The sequence below is a fragment of the Anguilla rostrata genome, chromosome 2 (assembly GCF_018555375.3).
Source record: "Anguilla rostrata isolate EN2019 chromosome 2, ASM1855537v3, whole genome shotgun sequence".
NCBI classification, from domain to species: domain Eukaryota; kingdom Metazoa; phylum Chordata; class Actinopteri; order Anguilliformes; family Anguillidae; genus Anguilla; species Anguilla rostrata.
Genome location: NC_057934.1, coordinates 30,702,289 through 30,719,342, shown reverse-complemented (window position 1 = coordinate 30,719,342; position 17,054 = coordinate 30,702,289). Strand labels below are relative to the sequence as shown.

Here is a 17,054-nt window from a genome sequence, read left to right as displayed (position 1 = left end):
AGGCCTTCACTTAACGTAGCTATGCACGCAAGTTCATTTTATAAATGAGCCCCCTGCAGTTTCTATAGCCTAATGCGCAAATGAATAAAGCACTTTCACGTGGATGTAATTTGCCACACATTGGCATTTATTAATCATCGGGAAATGATTGTTTATAGGAAATCCCTGTTCGTTTCTTAACACAAAAACTATTCAAAGGGCTAATACCTGTAGCTTAAAACAACATAAACAAACTAAACAGAGTAAGTAATTTAACTTCTTTCATCATCCAATTTTATCAAAACCTTCAAAGAAGAAAGGAAACATAGCCTGCCATGGGAACATTATTTAGCCTAAATTGTTAGCTGACCAGATCTGTTGAACGAAGTGAAAAAAGAGACTGGCTCGCGAGGCTAGCTGACCAGTAACGTTAGGTGTCAATAGAGCTGAAAGTATCACCGGAGGTTACTGGCAAGGAAAACCAGACGATCCACTTGCCTGGGTCCAGGGCAGAACGTTTTTTGTTGATAGAGGAAGTAACGTTAGCACAGGAAATGAACTTTGCGTGCATGAACATGATTCGCCGCATGAAATTAAAGCCTGCATGTTATCTTTGCGTGCATGAACATGATTCGCCGCATGAAATTAAAGCCTGCATGTTAATTACAATACGCGGGATCCAAAACGAATATTCGAATGCTCAAATTTAGGTTCGAACTTTAAAAAAAGAAAGATTTTTTAATAGTTTTCGAACTTTGAGTATTTTTTGACAGCCCTAATGTATGTATGTATGTATGTGTGTGTGTGTGTGTGTGTGTGTGTGTGTATGTATGCATGTATGCATGTGTGTGTGGATATATATATATAGCTCACTGACAACCAGTAGAGCCCATAAAATATTAACAGGCCACTCAGCTCACAAACATGGCAATTATTGTTTAAGTGGTTCTCAATTAACTCCATATGCTCGTAGGCTCTTCCTCTTTTAAATTATTCATTCATTAACCCTTGACTTCAAGGAACATTTCTCTACAAAATAAATAAATAATACATACTGATTAGTATTTACATGTTTTGAGTTTTATAACATATTACAGAAAATAGATATTCAGCATTCTGTCTACTTTGCTAATGTGCATTTCACTTAGACATAGAGCAGTTTTTTTTTTTTTTTGCACTCATATTTTGTTGCAGTTGAATTAACTCTGAACATTGTACTTCTGTGTTCCGTTGAGAATATCCTTTTTGGCTGCAGATACAGTACAATGGCTCACACTTAAGGAGTGCTAGTTACAAAAATGTTGTTAAATACAGTTTATATTAAAACCTGTATGAAATGTAATCCCATACATGATGAGCAATCTCAACATTTAGAACCTATTTAAACTTCCAGATTGCTTATGATCAATTATTGAATAATTTGTGTATTTAATGCATATCACTTTTCATGAATGCCCCCTTGAAAAATAATGTGCATTAAATATACAAATTATGCTACTTATATTATTAATATCATCAACACATTTCTACAACATTACAATACTTAACATGAACTAATGCAAAACTATAAAAATGCATTAACTCACATATTTACAGTACATTACCAATACCAATATACATTGACTAACTGGTAAAAAGAAAAAGTTACTGATGTATTACAAAAGAAATCAATAAATTAACAAATTATAGAGTATAAAACTGTCATTACATACAGTATTTGAATAGATTTTAATCTATGATAGTATTTGAATAGTGAATGCTTATTTCTGTCATTAATGCGTTGTGTATTGGTTATGATGTTTTCATCTTAATTACTGTTCACTACTTTGGTATATAAACACCAATTATTTCTATTTTCAAATATGAGATTTTATACACAAATTGTAGAATATATTTATCTAGCTATGCTAATTTCTGGGATTAGACAAACCTTAATTAACATCTGCAACATTTTGGTTAGAATTTCCAGTTCCCTATCAATCGAAGAAAGTAGTTTGAAAGGAGTTGACAGCTGACTTCTGTTCTTCATAATTGGGCAGAATTGGGGTTGTTTCATTAAATAATGGCCATGACTCATCCATAACCTTTACAGAGTGTTACTTTCCAGGCCTGACTCAATCAGATTTGCTCTGTGCACCTCACAGGCTCAACTATCACCAATGGTCCTTGCTCATAAAACACTGATGTCATCTTAACTTTGCCAACTGCTTCGATACTGACATTGAATGCAGTTCCACACCTCACGTATCCAGAAATTCCTCTTATGAAGAAAGCTTTGTGTAACACAAATAATTAATGTGTTGCCCTATCCACGAAAAACTGTTATTCAATACAATGCATCATAAGCTAATTTTAAATGCTGATAAATTTTTCAGATTTTCCATGGGCCACCCCTGACTGGTTCTTCACGCCTCCAGGACCCCCTATTGAAAAAAATCTTAGAATTGCCACAGGTGTAAAGGACTGGAACAGTCATGAAAATTAGACGGGCATATTTAGTTGGTCCGGTTGTTCACAAGCAAAGCCAATAGATGTTTCAAGGCAGAGTAATAAATGCATGAGACAGTATAATTATAGATATAATTACAGAACAAATCTCCCTGATTGACATCAACACATGGTCAGTGCTAGCATCACCCAGGAGGAACAACAATGTTTAACTGGATACCAGCGACCCCAATTGGGCTCTTACGGTTCCCCTGTTAAATTGCATCAACAGCCTAATATGTTTAGAAAAAGTGTTTCAGGTATGTAGAAAGATTTATTTGACTGTCGGTGACATCTTGAAGGCCGAAATAAATAAATAAATGGTCCTCAAACAATTATTGCAGTGTTGTCTTTGGTCTCCCGGTTGAAATGAGGATTTGGATACTATTTAGAAAGGGTATTGGGGACTACTTTATTAGGTTATACTAAGGACCTCACATTAAAGTACCTTTGGGAGTGAGTCAGTGCTGGATGTTGTGTGTCTCCAAAAGGTTTGAGCCCCCTATAATAGCTGAAGAAATAATATTCCTCATGGGGACAATTGATATTGATGTAGCAGGGTTAAGGTAAGGTATTGTCAGTAGGACTACAATTGCCATCATCCTAGTTCCTATAAATAGAGGTCAAGGGTAGAAATTGCGAGTTTTTTAGGAAGCATCTTTGACATTGAATTATTCTTGTGGGAGTACGCTGGCAAACTTTGAGAGATCCAAAAAAAAAAAAAAAAAAAAAAAACTCTGGAGTAGCTAATTCATTGGCTACACTGAGCAGAAGGAAACCTCTAGGATTAGGTATTCCGAACATGGTTTCTTCAATATTTGTTGGAGTAACACCTGGGGCCCCATTTATAAACGGTGTGCATGCACAAAAAAAGATACGTCAAAACATGCACACATTTACGCAAATACTCTGAGGGTGGATATTCGTGTGTAAACGCATAATATTTGGAAAGAGATGTTGCAGTTCAATTTCTTAAAAAATTATTTTTGGTGCTCTGAGGCCACTTGAAGACAAACCTGAGAGGTTTGTTTTATCAGGATGAGCTGCAGCATATATCTAGAAAACTCATCACATTTCAGCAAAATCTGGATGGACAGATACTACTCTGAATTAAGATAAGTGGAAACATACCTTAATTTAATTTTTGGGTGAACTGCCTCTTTAAAATATTGGAAGCCATTGGCAAAGACACAGAGCCAGAAATTTCTCATGAGTCCGTAGTCTATGGCATTTATTTAGTTAAAATTATTATTGCATGCATAACAATATCCGTGAGCACAGAGCTTTGATGCAGACAAACTTGGGCTGCGTCCAAAATCGTATAGTACTCACTACATACTATATAAGTAGGCTATCATTTTACTCACATACTCAGTTAAGTACGTGAGTAGAAAGTACAATGGCTTTTTGGACATACTACGCTGTCATAGGAACGTCCCACTTCCATTCAGCAATTTGCTCATTGATGATGGTCATAGACCTGCTGACAGCATGTGAGCGGCACCCACCGGAAAGGTAATGAAAATATGGCAAACTAAAAAGATTTAAAAGGGAAATATAAACATTGCTTGGGTTGTGAACTATCACAATGAATTGTGGGATACTCATGCCAGCGTAGTGTCCAGTGTTTTCACACTACAATATTTCACATATATGACATCCAGGTTTTTTTTCTCACATACTGTACCATTTGATGCATACTAAAGTTTCAGACATACTAAACATGCTCACATTCTGTTCACATTCTCAGTCAAACAGATTTTTGAGACTTTGGGGCAGAGATGGGATAGAGTGTCTGATTCCTTTGACTGGTAACTTTCAATACTGGCCTTGTGTGATTTGCTGTTTGACTGTCGACTAGTTTTTGCAACTAACTTCTTCTATGACCACACCCTACAACGATATAACAAGGGTTCCAGGAACCAGCAAAGCTTTCTCAGTGGACAATGTTCATTTGCGGTGAAGGCATCGTTGATCGGACAGTTCCAAATGACTAAAATGGCAGTTAAAGTAACTGTCTGTACCAATGTTAATGTTAGCTAGACTACTATGAATACATATGGCCTACACTCAGACATTCCTTTGTCACACACATAATATGTGTTTATTTACTCCTGGGTAGCATTAGCTAGTGAAAGATCAAGGGGGTCAAGGCTCCTCTAATACTGCCCAGTTCGCCCCACATTTCTTCACTGATTGGTTGGTAAATGTCCTGTTCTATCAGCTAAAATGGGTGAGACTGATGTACCTTGTTTATTGGATGCAGAATCCATGGTAAATACCACTAGAGTCCTTTTTAACTAAGAATTTCAGGCCATAGGGGGAGGACCAGTTGTAGAAAGGTGGCTGGCTACCACTCAAAGCAGTCAACGGAATGGATATCGCTTATGTAGGATATTTTGAAACTAACGTCACCGTGTTTGGTCAAACTATACCAAGTTGAGGGTTAGTAGTCATTAAAAATCCAGTAGGCCCTGATCTTAATTGTAGATGAGAACTTATACCTGGTCTCTTAGGCATGAACCTTATTGGCCAGTGCAACAGTGGTTTGTTTGGGCAGCATGGCTCAGCATTATTTTCAGCCCCACAGGCCGAAAGCACGCCCTGTTGCACTGTCAGAGGGCAGATGACGCATCCAACCGGGGCTTTATCGGCCATGGCTGTGTGCAGTCCAAAAATCCAGCACTCTGGCTGGTGTAATGAGGTTGGTACCTTGACCCACAGTTTTTTGATGCAGCATGGTTTTTTTTTTTTTCATTTTTCTGGAAAGAATTATGACTCACTCCATGCAGGGCTGTATACACTCCTACTTTTGTATGTTATTTATGCAGGATCCTTGCAGCTCAACATGTATTTATGTGGTAGAATTAAACTTGACAGTTTGCTTTACTGGTTGAAGAAATCAAATTATCCATAAACATTCACTATGTTTAGGGCCACCAGTTTGTCTCCCCTTGATTTCTCACATTGTATTTAAAGTCCTCCGCCAGCTATAGGCTGTGATAGCCTCTTTGTCAAGCCTCTTCTCAAACAATTATCCCATTTAATCCAAGTTGAAGAAGTAATTGTCACTAATTAAGCACATGACTGCTTAATGACAGATGACTATTTTTAAATGCTGTACAGGGGCATGATAGGTTTTGCTAGATGCAGTGGGAAATGCCCAAATTAAAAATGACATCAGTTATATAATATTTAGCTTGAATGAAAAGTTAAATAAAAAATAATTTCTTGAGTCAACTAATTAACTAATTATGGTCTTCAATAAAGACTTTAATTAGAATTAAGTGTCTTAGTGCTGGGCTAAAACAAAAGCCTGCAGCCACACTGGCCCTTTTTGGAAAAGACTGGACACCTCTGCTTTATACGGATCGGGGACCATGTTTTTTCTCCTAGCATGTGCCAGCTGAAGTTCTATTCTTGGGCTTCTCAGCACAAGAGGACCAGCTGAGAAAAGCTTGCCACTGAAATAAATTCATTTCAGTTTGTTTTAAATGAAAAATAAAGGCACTTCCAAAGCGTTTTATCTTCAAAAAAAGACACTTTAAGCAAACTAATTATGGCTGGAAAGGATCTCTCCTCGTTGAATTTCTTGTTTTGTAATGGTTGTTTTGTTTTTTATGGGAAAACTGATTAGCCGATTTCAATTACATTAATTTCATAATAATTTCCATCTTTCCACATTCATTGTAAAAAGACAATGATGTATTGCAGTTCTTTTAATACCATACTGTAGCCTAATTACAACAATAATCATTGCGGTCAACATTCAGTGTAGTAGACCTACCAATTGTGTACTTATGTTCTAATCTACTCATATTCACTCCTAATTTTGCTCGTATTTCTACAATCACTTTATTTCAGAAAAAGGGTGCACCTGATGGGAAACTGGGAAACTTAAAAAAAAAACTTTATATTCTTTTATTTCCAGCATCATTACTGGCCAGGCCAAGTGTTACATCGTCAAAGGCTCTGTGTAAATAAGTGAAATACATCTGAATTACATTAGTGACCTACACAAACAATGTTCAAAAAAGCAATGAGTAAAGACTAAATGACTATTGAAACATTTTTGTTTGTCATTCGTGTGAACAGGCTGCAAATTATACAAGGTAAAAGCTTAATTTCTAATTTACTCTTGTGAGCATGCCATGAGGTAGGAAAGACAGATACAACATAAAGAAATATATTGGCCATTGTCATGCATTTATCATCGACAATGTTAAACAACATGGTTAAACAACGTAGAACAGAGGATGCTCTTCGTAATGAATGCAAGATCCCCATCTTTGCACCTGTACAAACTTGTGTGTTGCCTGTATTTGTTGAACAAGAGGCCGACCAGGAAGTGATACCATCATCTTCTCATCTCAACCATTGAATATTGTGGTGTCCCATCATCCACTTATATCCTATCAATGATATGGATGCATTTTTCTTTTTATTGCAGTTATACTCAATCCTGGTCCTGGACAGCCACAGATGTCTGCTGGTTTTGTGTCTTTTCCATAAGACCAGCGACTGATTCAGGCCCAATAAACCAGGTGACCTGGGTTATCGATGTAATCAACTGCTTTAATTGATTGATTGCTGCACTACTGAAGTTACAACAAAAGCCAGCAGACCCTGCAGCTATCCAGGACTAGGAGTGAGGACAACTGGCTCAAAGACATGTTTTTTGTAGCATTTAAACTATTCATGTTCACTTTCTATCCTGACGTTTCCCATAGTAGATCAACTCATTGTTTTCATTTTCAATTAGAAACTCAAATGTACAATGTCACTTGACTGTGCCATTGGAGCAGAAGAGTAATTCCTCTACAGTGATTTGAAAGACTGATATCAAATTATAGGAAGTGTATGGTTGACATTATGTCTGCTAAAGGTGATGCAACCTGGTATTAAGCTTAAGGGGGCAACTACTTTTTCACATGAGTGATAATGTTTAAAAACTTTTCTCCTTAAATAAATGAAATAATTTTAAAAATGTGTTTTGTGATTACTGAGGTTCCCTTTGTTTATTATTAAATTTTGTCTAAAGATCTGTCACCATTCAGTGTGACAAATATGCAATAATTGATTAAATCAGTAAGGGGGCAAATACTTTTTTAGAGAACTGTAATTGAGAATGGCTGAAAGAAAAAAAAACTTGACTGAATTTTGTTTTTGGTTTTTTCACAGAACTGCATTGTGTGTGCTATTTATAGACACAGACCAAGTAGTAATGCTTCTGGTCAGGATATATGTTCATGTTATTATGGAATCTACACTGGAGTGCCCTAGCAGAAATAGGTGCACATTTATCATACCAGACTAATGTAATATAATGGATTAATGGGGAAAGTATACTTGTGCTTTCCCACTGCAGGAAATGCACTCTTAGATAAGAGAGAGGTGGATGTAATCAGTAATGACAATGAGGTTGCTTGATTGATTAAGCCAAGTCAGGCTTGATTCACACAGGCACAGTGATGTCACAGACATGTGGTGACCAGTGTGCAAAGCGCATGTGGTCAAACACCTGTGTGCATGCACACACACAGACACGCACTTCTTTACCCCTTATACGGGCATGGACGCCTGTTCAAATCACTAGCTGTGTAAATGTGTTATGCGATACAGTTTGTTCAAAGGGTCCAAATTGTATTTTGGCACAATGTTGGACCACTTCTTCTCTAACAGGGCATTAAAGTGCAACATGATCTCTGATCAATAAATTGCATCCTGGCAGTAAGTGACAAATTGTGCTGCTTTTTCAATGCTTAGCCTGGTTCCTTGCTGTAAAAGTAGGGCATTTAATAATAGCAAATGGCAGGGAAAATCGAGCGCACAGAAAAAGCTAATGCATGCATTATGTTTCACTGTGCACAGAAATGAGCCTTTATGGCCATAAAGAGGCTCTGTCAAACAAGGGAGAGATACCACTGGAAAAAATGTAACCAATGGATTTTCCTTTCTATTTGGATAGCCCTGCAGAGACTAGAGACCAGTTTACACCCTCTGCTACCCATTTAAGCTATTTAGATATTCAGAAGGACCAAAGGGTACTTACACAAAATAATCATTATACCTGAAATTTTTTTTCATTTTGTGTGTTTATGAAACCAAAATTCCCAGAAATACTTGAAAACAAGACAATAAGCTCAGTTCCTCTCAGTAAATTCTCCATTTGCGACTTCTGAGTTTATCTAGGGTCTCTATCTGAGACTTCTGACTTCAGAAAGATCTGGTGGGCAATCCAGCAAATGCACTGAAGAGTACACAACCAAGACTGAATTTAATTCTGAGAAACATGCCACATTGCTTTTTTCTTTTGTAGCAAAAACCTATAAGTTATCGCCAAAATGAAAATATCTGTTTTTTGCCTGTTTTTATTGCAGCTCAATTAAAGACAAAGTGCACGACACTGTGATTAGACTCGACATAGGTCAGCATTCATATTTTAACTGAAAAACTCATCTGGCAACCAAAATTCATTCAGTATATGCTAAAATAAAAAAACCAATATAAATGTACAATATAAATTTTATAAGCAATTTCTCAAATAAGCAATTAGCCTACATTGCCACCTACACTGTGAAATACACCCTACAAATTCATGCAGGAAACTAGATATGAACATGATGAAACTAGATATAATTTTCTATTCTATAATTTTTTTTACATATTCACCATATTTTTGCAAGTTATAAATGTTTTATTGTGGCTTTCTTGACATATTACTAGTTTTTCATATGGATTGCGCAACATCCTTCATCATTGCATGAATGGATAACTCATTCCCCCCCTCCTTTCTTTTAAGAATCAAAAAAGAAAAAGAGCCCTATATACAATTACTTGCTGTATGTTTTGAGTGGAAGGACAAAACAGACTTTACTCTTAAAAGACTTTAAATGCTGTAAACTAACAAAACCATATATAAAATAGAAACACAAAACATGTAAAAAAATCCAAGCTGCATATTCAGTTTGAAAATATCTGGTAACCTGAGCTTCAGTTGGAAATCCATAGATCTGACGACCGAGTAAAAACTGTATAGCACACCATGTTAACAACGTCCATTCTCTCCTCTCTGTAGTGTTGTGGTGACCTGGATGATAGGCCCCATGGACAGAAGACTCGGCATGACGTGCAATAAATTATTCATATCTGTAGCGTGAGAGAAATCTGATCTTCCAAAATTAGAATCCGATTCTTACGGTAATACTGAAGCAGTTCATTAGCTGCCCTTCCTCATATTGATTGGATGATTATTGTACAGTTGGTTTGGTGGCGTCAGGCACAGAGGCACTATACACATTTGCCTTAACCCCTAATATTCATCAGATTGTTATATATATTGAAATGTAATATGATTTTCCAGGAGACAATAGGTGCTTACGGTAGATAAGAATTTCCTTAGTGAAAAACTTGAATCCTATTATGGTGCAATATAATTTCATTGCAGAACAATGTTATATATTAACAGCATTACACACACAAACTTAAGCTTTTAATACTCAAGCCGATTAATTTTGGGACCACGATATGAGTCTGTCACAAAATAATGCAAGAGATAATATACAGTTTATCAACAGTAGATTTTGTCTGAAAGGTAAATTACTTAGTATGTAGGTATAAGAGCCTTTCTCAAAACTGCAAGATGAAATACTGCACGGCAAACAAAAACAAACTTTAGACAGAATTGTGAATTCTGGAGGTGTTTTGTAGTGACTGTAAATGTCCTTTTTTGAGCTAGTCTGGGCGAATTAAATAACATCAAGTCTGCCATGGTTATGAGCACTGAGTAATGCACCAAAACAAATCAAATATATTAGATGATCCTTCCATATCACAAATTTAGCTTTATGGTATTGCTTCAGTTCTGACTTATCTGGCTTCCATTTTAACCTTCAAAAAATCCCCCTTTTTATAAAAGTGAAATTACCAATTCATAAAGAACTTCCAGAGTACTGTTATGAAGAGTAGTTTATGTGACTGAGTGATTTTATGGTTTTCAAGATGCAGGATCCACAAACTACAGGGTATCAGTAGTATACCACATAAACAGAGCTTGCCAGTAAAGTACATCTCATAGACATGATGGAACCCAAAGCAGGAGATGCAAATGATGTACAAATAACTGCCTGGTTGTTCACTAAAGCGTATCAAAGCATGAAACAGAAACAGACACAACATAAATGCCCTCTAGTTGACACAAGGTGTGTCCAACAAGACAAGACAACAACTAGCTTTAACTCATCACAGAAGAGAGCGGAGAAAAGCATAAGAACTGAACAATAGCACTTACCGGCATTTTCCATGACAAACTAGAAAGACGATGATTGTCCCTGAGAATGTGTCCCTGTCTGCCTTCCCTTCTCAGCAGACACGCGCACATGCACACACCCGCCCCTGTGGGTAGTGTAGCCCATAACCCCTCCCCACCAACCGCTCAGCCTTTGATTGACAGCTCGCAGCCTTTCCTGCTTGCCAGACTGCAGCAATCAGAGCCAGGGAGTGTAGAGGATGACAAACAGCCATTAGCCATTAGCTCTGCCAGAGAGCCGATAGCACCGGGTCCAGCCTATCACAGAAGATCCTCACAGTTCACCATGGGCTTTTAGCCAAGATCCGGGTAATGGGGGGGGGGGGGGGGCAAAACAGGGACAAAACTCTGTGCCCTTCATGAGACTGCACTGATTTCCACAGGGCTGCTGACCTAAATTAGAAGATATTTGATTTTCCTGGACCATTCAAAACTCACTGCCACCCAGCAGTGAGTTTTGAATGGTATACTTACAGTATTTGAATTGTACACTTACAGTACTACATAAATTTGCACTTGTTACTGTAACCCCTAACAAAAATGACATCATACATTTGCTTTGCCAATGTATATTAAGTTTTTGTACACATATTTTTTTACATTAGCAATTTATAGCCAAAATCTTGTGTATACTTCCAAAATGTTTACGAACATTTTCAGAAACCGCTGAAAAAAAGGCTGACAAGCTGTGTGGGCAGATCCCGTGAGGGTGAGGGGAAAACATTTATTTATTTATTTTGAATAACAAGAGGCATGTGCCTATGCTCTCTCTTTCTCCTCTCTCTCTCTCGCTCTCTCAGTGTCCTCCTCAGAGGAGTTCGAATAAAAGGTCGAATGACCAAGAAAAACTCTGTTTCCCTGCATCTTGCTGTCTACCCAGAGGTGTATTGTCACATCGTATGACAGATCATTGTGATCTGGATTACTCTTCAGTAATCTGATACAGGTTATTTTTCACACACAGTTACATTTTCAGTGTTAAATCAAATCTTAAAGAGTACATATGGTCCCAGTTGGATTCATATGCACTCTGTTAGAGTTGAATTAACACTGGACATCTTACTGTGTATTTTAAAGAGATTGAGACTATTTTAATACAAAATATTGGGATCATGCAGATCCCACTCTGGGCTGGATATGAACACGAGTATGCAATGCATGTTTAGCACATTTTAAAGCATATACATTATCAACAGTTATTCAATGGTTTAAGATTTTAAGTTAACATTGAATTGATAAACAATGTAAGGTACTAAGGTAGAATGCAAAATTATATGATTTACCATTTAAAAACTTTCAAAAAGTTATAGCAAAAGCTCTGTATACTTAACATTAGGACAACCAAATTTATTCTGAGGTGATGTTGCCAAAGGTGAGTCATTTTGTATTTAGGACATTGGGCAGTGATATATGTCCCCGATATATAGTATTTTGCAGGATTTGCATTGCAGAAACGCTAATTATTTCTAGCAGCCCAATTAACTGTTCACTTGTGCCTCTTTGTATTGGCATCACTGCAATTCAAAATCATCAATCCTTAGTTAAAATGTCATTGCCTTATTTCCACTTCTTCATCATGAAATCTTAAAAACAGTCACAGAAAATACATCAATGGCATGTGAACAAGCGCTGAAAATATGGATTTTGTACACAGTAAAATGTCCAGTGTTAGATCAACTCGTACAAAGTACGTTTGGTCCCTATTGGATTCATATGCACTCTGTTAGAGTGGAATTAACACTGGACATTTTATTGTGTAATCTTGATCAAACCAATCTTATGCAATCTCAATGCATTGAGTCTAGTAATTAATATGGGGAAATCCACAGCAATAGGGCAAACACAAGTCAATACAGAACGGCTCAGATTTATACATGAATCTGGTGTACATGTATGTATCCATGAACCTTATGGCAGACTATTAGCTTTCTGAAAGCTCTGATATGAAGAAAGATATAATGGGTTTCTGTGGTGAGCATGACTGTATGTCTGCCTCACTGAGCACATTATTTGCCTTGAATGATGGCTGGTTCCAACTTACGCTTTACAGTATCACAGATTTCTTGTTCCTTTTAATGCAACGGCAAAAGTCTTAAAAGCAATTTGATAGAGAGGTTGCTAAGTAACTGTTTAACCATTTTCGGTTACTCTTTGATAATTAGATTGGCTAATGTTAGACAGATGTTCCGTGGAACATTATAAAGGAAGGCGGATATTTGAAGAGTGTGCTCATTGAGTGACCAGCAGCACTCAATTCCCACTCTGTCAGCTCTTTGGAAGGAATAGAGCCAGAGTCCAAGTGCTTTGTTTCAGTTGGCTGCAGATAGGGACTGTGATGTTGTCATTTCCTGTTGTGATTAAGGCCTCAAAGTGCACCACGGGTATTTCTCAGAAGCATTATCAGTGGTTCAGCTCATTATAATTTCTGGTTAATGAACCGGAAATTAAATATAATTCCTAGTATAATTCACTTTTTGATTGGATGCGCTTACTGTGATAGACAGAGAACGATAACAGCTACTTTCCCAATCGGTACAGCTGGATTTTAAGGTTGGCAGAAAAAGAAATGAAAACGACCAATTTCTTGGCATGAAGTACTGGCAGAAGATTGAATTGCAGGGATGATATAGCAACGGGTAAAATGAGCTCTTATTTCTTATTCGAAGAGCTAGGAGGAGGAAACAGTGTAGAGTAGGAAACCAGGAATCATGACCAAAACTTGGAAGGTTAAAATCCCAGATAATAACCACTTGTATCCTACTGGTGATGGGTAAAATATAAGCCAGTAGTATTAAACTATTAGCACTATATATAGGAAACAGCATAATATTACACACACCCAGCTCAGTGGTATTGATCTACCAGCAAAAACATACAATAATCAGAGATGGGGAAATCATATTAGACATTTATTTTTGAACAAGTGCATTTCAATATGATAGGAGTCCTACAATGAAAAAAATAAATACTATTGATTTTGGAATATCTTAATAGGCCATTATAGTTTTGCCCTATTTTATGAGGGCAAGGTGACCTGGACCCTGGTGCCGACGTCTGCCTGCACAGGCCACTGGGGGAGCAGAGCATATCCATTGCTTATTGCTGAGTTTATATTTGCCACTGTGATATTTGCCTCATGGAATGGGATACTTTATAGCAGGGGCTTGACCAAAATTTACGATCATGAGGTTTCATAGTAGGCATGTCAGAAATAGTTGAGTTAACCAATAAGGTCTGTCTTTAACAATTAACTATTTAAAATCTAATAATTAATGAATGTTAAATTTGGGGTTACACAAGCTAAATGAAAATATAGCCTGTTGCAGGCTAGTCTATGGACCATCTATGGTCCTCTCTGTTTACTCAGAGAAAGGTGATTTTATATGGCTGGACAAATACTAAACTGCGAGGTGTTCATGTACTGGGCTCTAATTCTCACCTACCACACATAAATGTTTGAAATTGTTATTTTAACACATTGCACACAATGAGGTACCATACCAGTGCCCTTAATCATACACAAAATAATTTTGTTCTCAAGAAATCTCATAGAACTTAAATAAAGGCTGCTTAAGTAACTGGCCATACAAGAACACAGATATAAAATCAATGTTTGTGTACCTCAACGACAGGAATGTCAGCAATTCTGCAAGCCAAATCACCGTGAGAAAGAAATTACAGTACCAAATTTTTGTTTACGTGACACGGAATGACCTAAATTCAGTGTTCCAGTTCTGTCACCTACAATTTTACAGAGAGGTCCCTGGTAGGAGTGCCACAATGATTTTGGATATCTGCCAATAACCCTATGCTTGGGCCCAAAAAGATGTCCACAGAATCACTGAGGATGACAGGGTTTCAGTATGCCAGTTCCTGCTTGTACCACAGACACATGAAGTGTACCCCTCTGAAGCAACGACTACATATCTCAGCGGGTGAACTAAAGAGCAAAAAGAACTGGTGGTGAGCTGCACATGCTTCAGAGGACAGCACATGCTTGTCTGCACTCTACTAAATTGACATGATATCGCAGCAATGAAAAGGGCCTCTAAATATACCTGTACATTCCAAACTGGGAGAACACTGGCATGGTGAAATCTGGCCAAATGACAAAAAAAAAGAAACTCCTCGTTTGACCACTGAATTCACGTCATGGTGACTGAAGAGTAAAACTAATTCAACTCCTCTGTCAGAGGTCTGTTCCATTTTTCCCTACTCTGCAGAAGCACCCATGGTTGTTTCTTCACTGCCTTTGCAGGTCTGCAGATAATGAACCCAGGATGGGAATAGCCACACCTCCACCTGGCAGATAAATGACAGATATAGCTGAGACTCTGAGACAGTGAGGAGAGTCTTAGGCCCTGTTCACACTACAGCTGCATGGCAATATGGTTTTCACTCCTCATTGTGCTTGATATAGTTAAGTTCAAACTTAGTGGGGTTATGAATAAGAGCGACAGCTAGTAGTGAGGGGTCCAGCTCGAATCAGGGAGTGACTAGTGAAGTTGATGCTGGTTCCTACAGTATGCAAATGAGCATGGTTGAGCGAGTATGGACAGGAACGGGAGTTGATGACTGGCAGCAGATGCGCAGTGAGAGTGACTTCTTTTCCACTCTCATAAACCAGAAGAACTTCCAAGATGGAGAGCGCTGTTGAGTATCTTTAAAAGGAGTGACCTTGAGTACTGTTAAAAGAATCTTTAGTTGATGTTTCTGCATTCACTACCAGATCAGACATGGCTTCTCTCAGCAGATACCAACAAAAATTGAGTGACCACATCCACATTTTCTGACATTGAAGATCACGTTCACACCTTTGCAACATATTATATGCTACATTTACATTCAGAACAAATATTGTGCTATTACAAACTGACCCTGGACATACAGGAGCTAGTCTTTCATACATGTAGGCATTCTTGGTCTTCTAAATATGCTTGTGTGTACAGACACAGAACATGAGCGACTCCAGTTAATAACTTTGGTTGTTGAGCCCCAAAATGAAAGTGTGAATGGGGCCTTAGTGTCTGAAGGAAGCCTGGCATCACAAGACAGCCTGTCCATTAACGACCAATCATCCCTGAGAGGTCTGGAATGGATTGATAGGGATGGTCACTCAAGCCAGCACTTCTATGATACTCTCTCTAACTGATGTTAAAAACAGCACACCCTGCATAGGAGCAAGGCATTAATAACACCCAGCTGGCAGTGGAGTTTATTTAGAGTACAGGGGAAGGGGCGGCCATCATGGAGAGCTTTTAGCTTTAGAGCTACCATACAATAAGCCAGTGATTCAAACCAGGAGCATGGGGAAAGGTTGATTTCTACACAAATAAAAATTTCCAGTAAACACTTATGAGAAATGGTGGAACGGATAGGGTGCTGGCACCAGCAGTCTCTAGCCCCTTTAGAGTTGAGCATCTTTGCTTTAAGAAAAGGAAAGGCCTTGTCCTTATAGAACTGCTGTATAACAATAGTTTCAACAGCAGTGTGAAGAGTGCAGTAGTGACAAGAGCATGAATATTATGACAGATTATCTGATCTGACTGCTGATGCATTCTACAGTTTTTCATGATCTGGGCGAGTTCCCTTAGTTCCAGTGAAGGCAAATATAAATGCAATGACATTCCAAACAATTCTGTGCTTCCAACTTCGTGGCAACAGCTTGGGGAAGGAATTTTCCTGTTTCAGTATGACAATGCCCCCGGGCACACAGCGAAGTCCACACAGAAACAGTTTAGTCAAGATTGGTGTGTGGAAGAATGTGACTGGCCTGCACGGAGCCCTGACCTCAACCCCATCCAACACCTTTGGGGTCAATTGGAATGCAAGCCAGGCCTAATCGCCCAATCAGTGCCCAACCTCACTAATGCTCTTCTGGCTGAACTGAAGCGAATCCGTGCAGCAATGCTCCAACATCTAGTATAAAGCCTTGCCGGAAGAGTGGAGGTTGTTATCACAGCGAAGGTGGACCAACTCCATATTAATGCCCATAATTTTAGATGTGTTGGATGTCAGGTATCCATATACTTTTGGCCATGTAGTGTACTATGCAAATTAAAATAATTTCTGGATAATGATGCAATCAAATAAATGATACAATTAAATGATATGATTATCAATTATATACATCTTTGTTTTTTGTACATCTTTGGTTTCATCATGAAAAATTTACTGCACTTTTTATTCAATTTAGACAAACCAATACGTATTTCTATACTACAATTTTTAGCTGCGACCACAGCTCTATCTGTCGGTCGGTCGGTTGGTCGTTCGGTTG

At 37.9% G+C, this 17,054-nt stretch overlaps 1 protein-coding gene across 5 annotated transcripts in view; it reads right to left on the bottom strand.

Annotated features, from left to right (window-relative positions):
* The window catches only part of phactr2 (phosphatase and actin regulator 2), a 91,668-nt gene that overhangs the window by 55,542 nt on the left and 19,072 nt on the right, over nt 1-17,054 (bottom strand). The window contains exon 1 of one of the 5 annotated variants that reach the window (XM_064321537.1): nt 10,757-10,844. The exons of the other annotated variants lie outside the window; for them this stretch is intronic. Coding sequence (XP_064177607.1) covers nt 10,757-10,769 — 13 coding nt within the window. The 5' untranslated portion in view covers nt 10,770-10,844. Of the gene's footprint in view, nt 1-10,756; nt 10,845-17,054 lie in introns of those variants that run through there. 5 annotated transcript variants of the gene reach the window in all.